The sequence below is a fragment of the Notolepis coatsorum genome (assembly GCF_963971535.1).
Source record: "Notolepis coatsorum genome assembly, chromosome: 12".
Classification (NCBI taxonomy): domain Eukaryota; kingdom Metazoa; phylum Chordata; class Actinopteri; order Aulopiformes; family Paralepididae; genus Notolepis; species Notolepis coatsorum.
The window spans coordinates 21,462,975-21,465,574 of NC_140176.1; the positions used below are offsets into that span (position 1 = coordinate 21,462,975).

Below are 2,600 nucleotides of genomic sequence, written 5' to 3' on the forward strand. Positions count from 1 at the left end.
GCAAGCTGTGTCTTGCACATATAGAGGAGGTGTGTACAAGGTCTAATATATGATCCCATTGTTCATCTGTGATGGTAATTCCCAGGTCTCTGTCCCAGTTGGCTTTTAGGGAGTCTAAACAAGTTGGGTCTATCCAAAATATTTTATAATATATAATTGAAACGAGTCCTGAGAGTGTGGAACGTTTAAAATGATAAAAGATGAACAACGTACAGCAATTGCCCACAACTAGCAGTGAAACACTAGTCTTGTTCCCATAAATAAGGCAGAATGTAGAGTCCATGAGAACTGGAAAGTTATGTTACATTTAGCCAAATCAGTTGACAATTGGTGTTAAAAAACAGGAATTTACATGACTTTCTTCAGCTCGTCATAGAGGACCAGCACGAAGGCTCCGCCCATGCCTCTGAGCACGTTGGACAGGGCTCCCTTGAAGAAGGCCTTGCCACCCTCGTCACGGGCGATCTTCCGCCAGCAATCCATGGTCCCAGTGTACATGATGTCGGTTCCTTTGCGTCCAGACTGCATCATCATGCGTCGACGGACGGTGTCGAAGGGGTAGCAGACCAGACCGGCCACAGTGGTCACAGACTGAGCGATCATCCAGCTCACCAATATGCTAGCGTTCTTGGAGTCTGGCAGCATACCCTTTGCTGTGTCGTAGATGCCGAAGTAGGCGGCCCTGTAGATGATGATGCCCTGCACGGACACGCTGAAGCCCTGGTACAGGCCGCGCAGACCGTCCGACTTGTAGATCTGCTTCAGGCAGTCTCCCAGACCGTTGAACTCTCTGCCGGCTCCGGGCTTGCCCACGTCCGCGGCCAGGCGGGTACGTGCGAAGTCCAGGGGGTAGACAAAGCACAGGGAGGTGGCCCCGGCGGCGCCACCGGAGGCCAGGTTGCCGGCGAAGTACCTCCAGAACTGGGTGCGATTGTCGACGCCATCAAGGAACACCTTCTTGTACTTGTCCTTGAAGGCGAAGTTGAGGGCCTGGGTGGGGAAGTATCTGATCACGTTGGCCAGGTTACCCCTCCAGAAGGAGATGAAACCCTGCTCCTTGGGGATGCGGACCAGGCAGTCTATGATACCCTTGTACTGTTGATCGACTGCGATCTGCTTGCTGGCATGTTGGACCTGGAGGAGCAGCTTCACTCTCTCGATGGGCGCCATGGCGGTCTTGGCGATGGCAGCGGAGACGCCACCGGCCAAGAAGTCCTTGGCGAAGGAAATTGCTGTCTCATTCATTGTGGTGTTGTAGTATGATCGCTAGTTCGTCAGATTTAAGTACAGTACAATAGACACCCCACACTGCCCTCTACAGCGGACGGCCTAAAAAGAGAAGAAATGCAGGCTTCAATCTATGTTGTTTAGTCTATCTGTTCAGTACTGCTCAGCACTGTTTCAATATGTAGAATGAGATCTTCTGAGAGAATTGTTGAATATATAATTATAGATACTGTACACAAATGTTCTAGAATGTTTGATTATGACATCATACTGTGACATCACAAATGTTCTAGAATGTTTGATTATGACATCACACTGTGACATCACAAATGTTCTAGAATGTTCTATTATGACAAATAAGACGGTTGTTCTGCCATTCATTCCTTATGGACCAAAATGTTTAGTTTAAAGTCGATTTGTAAAAAAAAAAGTAATAGCAACTCGAGTTGGACCAAACCCGTCGTTTTGATGCATAGACCCAGTACTTAGGAGTGGATTCACCACTTGGTATAGCGGTCTGTGTTGCTGCCTGCGGTGTGGGAGACCGGCGTTCGACTCCCACTCGGGGCATCGAAGTTTGAGGTGACGTTGTCACAACCGTTACAATGGTGCCGATTGACCCGGATGCCTTGGGTGGAGTGGAGTGAGTTTGAGAGGGTGAGTGTAACGGATGGTATCGTTAAGCGCAGTCAAGAAGGGCTGGGGTGAGTAGCGGTGCTATGGGTTAAACTCACTCTCACATCCTCAAAAGACGCATAGATCCAGTACTTAGGAGTGGATTTACCTCTTGGTATATCGGTCTGTGTTGCTGCCTGCGGTGTGGGAGACCGGGGTTCGACTCCCACTCGGGGCATCGAAGTTTGAGGTGACGTTGTCACAACCGTTATACATTATACACAATCACATAGGAGACACCTATACAAAAACACAACTAACATTTGTCTTAACATCATTAGTACAGAGCTGCTCTACCTATTTATTGACGGGTACTACCCAGTTGCTTTAGATTTAGTTTCAAGGTTCATTGTCTAGCTTCAACATAGTCAATGAAGGGTTGCCAAGTCTTATGGAATTTCTCAATAGAACTCCTTAAAGTGAATCTGAGCTTCTCCAGTCTAAGGTGCTGCATAACGTCTCTGATCAACATAGCGCAGGTGGGGGGTTGTGCCTGTTTCCAGTTCAGCTAAATTAATCTGCATGCTAGAAGGGGTATGAACCTTGGCACTGCAGAAGTGGGTCCTGTAAGAGGGCTGTCCTTTCCTAGTACTCCAAACACGGCCAAAACCGGGTCTGGATCTATCTTGTGTCCCAGAATATCAGACAATGTTTTGAACATAGAACTCCAGAACTCTAATCATTTTGGGCAAGACCAA

The 2,600-nt window shown here is 48.1% G+C and overlaps 1 protein-coding gene across 1 annotated transcript; it reads right to left on the reverse strand.

Annotated features, from left to right (window-relative positions):
• Positions 1-343: 343 nt before the first annotated feature.
• On the reverse strand, positions 344-1,245 carry LOC311238126 (ADP/ATP translocase 2-like; the record flags this gene model as incomplete). Its single annotated transcript, XM_084326121.1, has 1 exon — positions 344-1,245. The coding sequence occupies one exon, from the start codon at positions 1,243-1,245 to the stop codon at positions 349-351; it is 897 nt and encodes a 298-aa protein (XP_084182247.1). The 3' UTR covers positions 344-348.
• Positions 1,246-2,600: the final 1,355 nt, after the last annotated feature.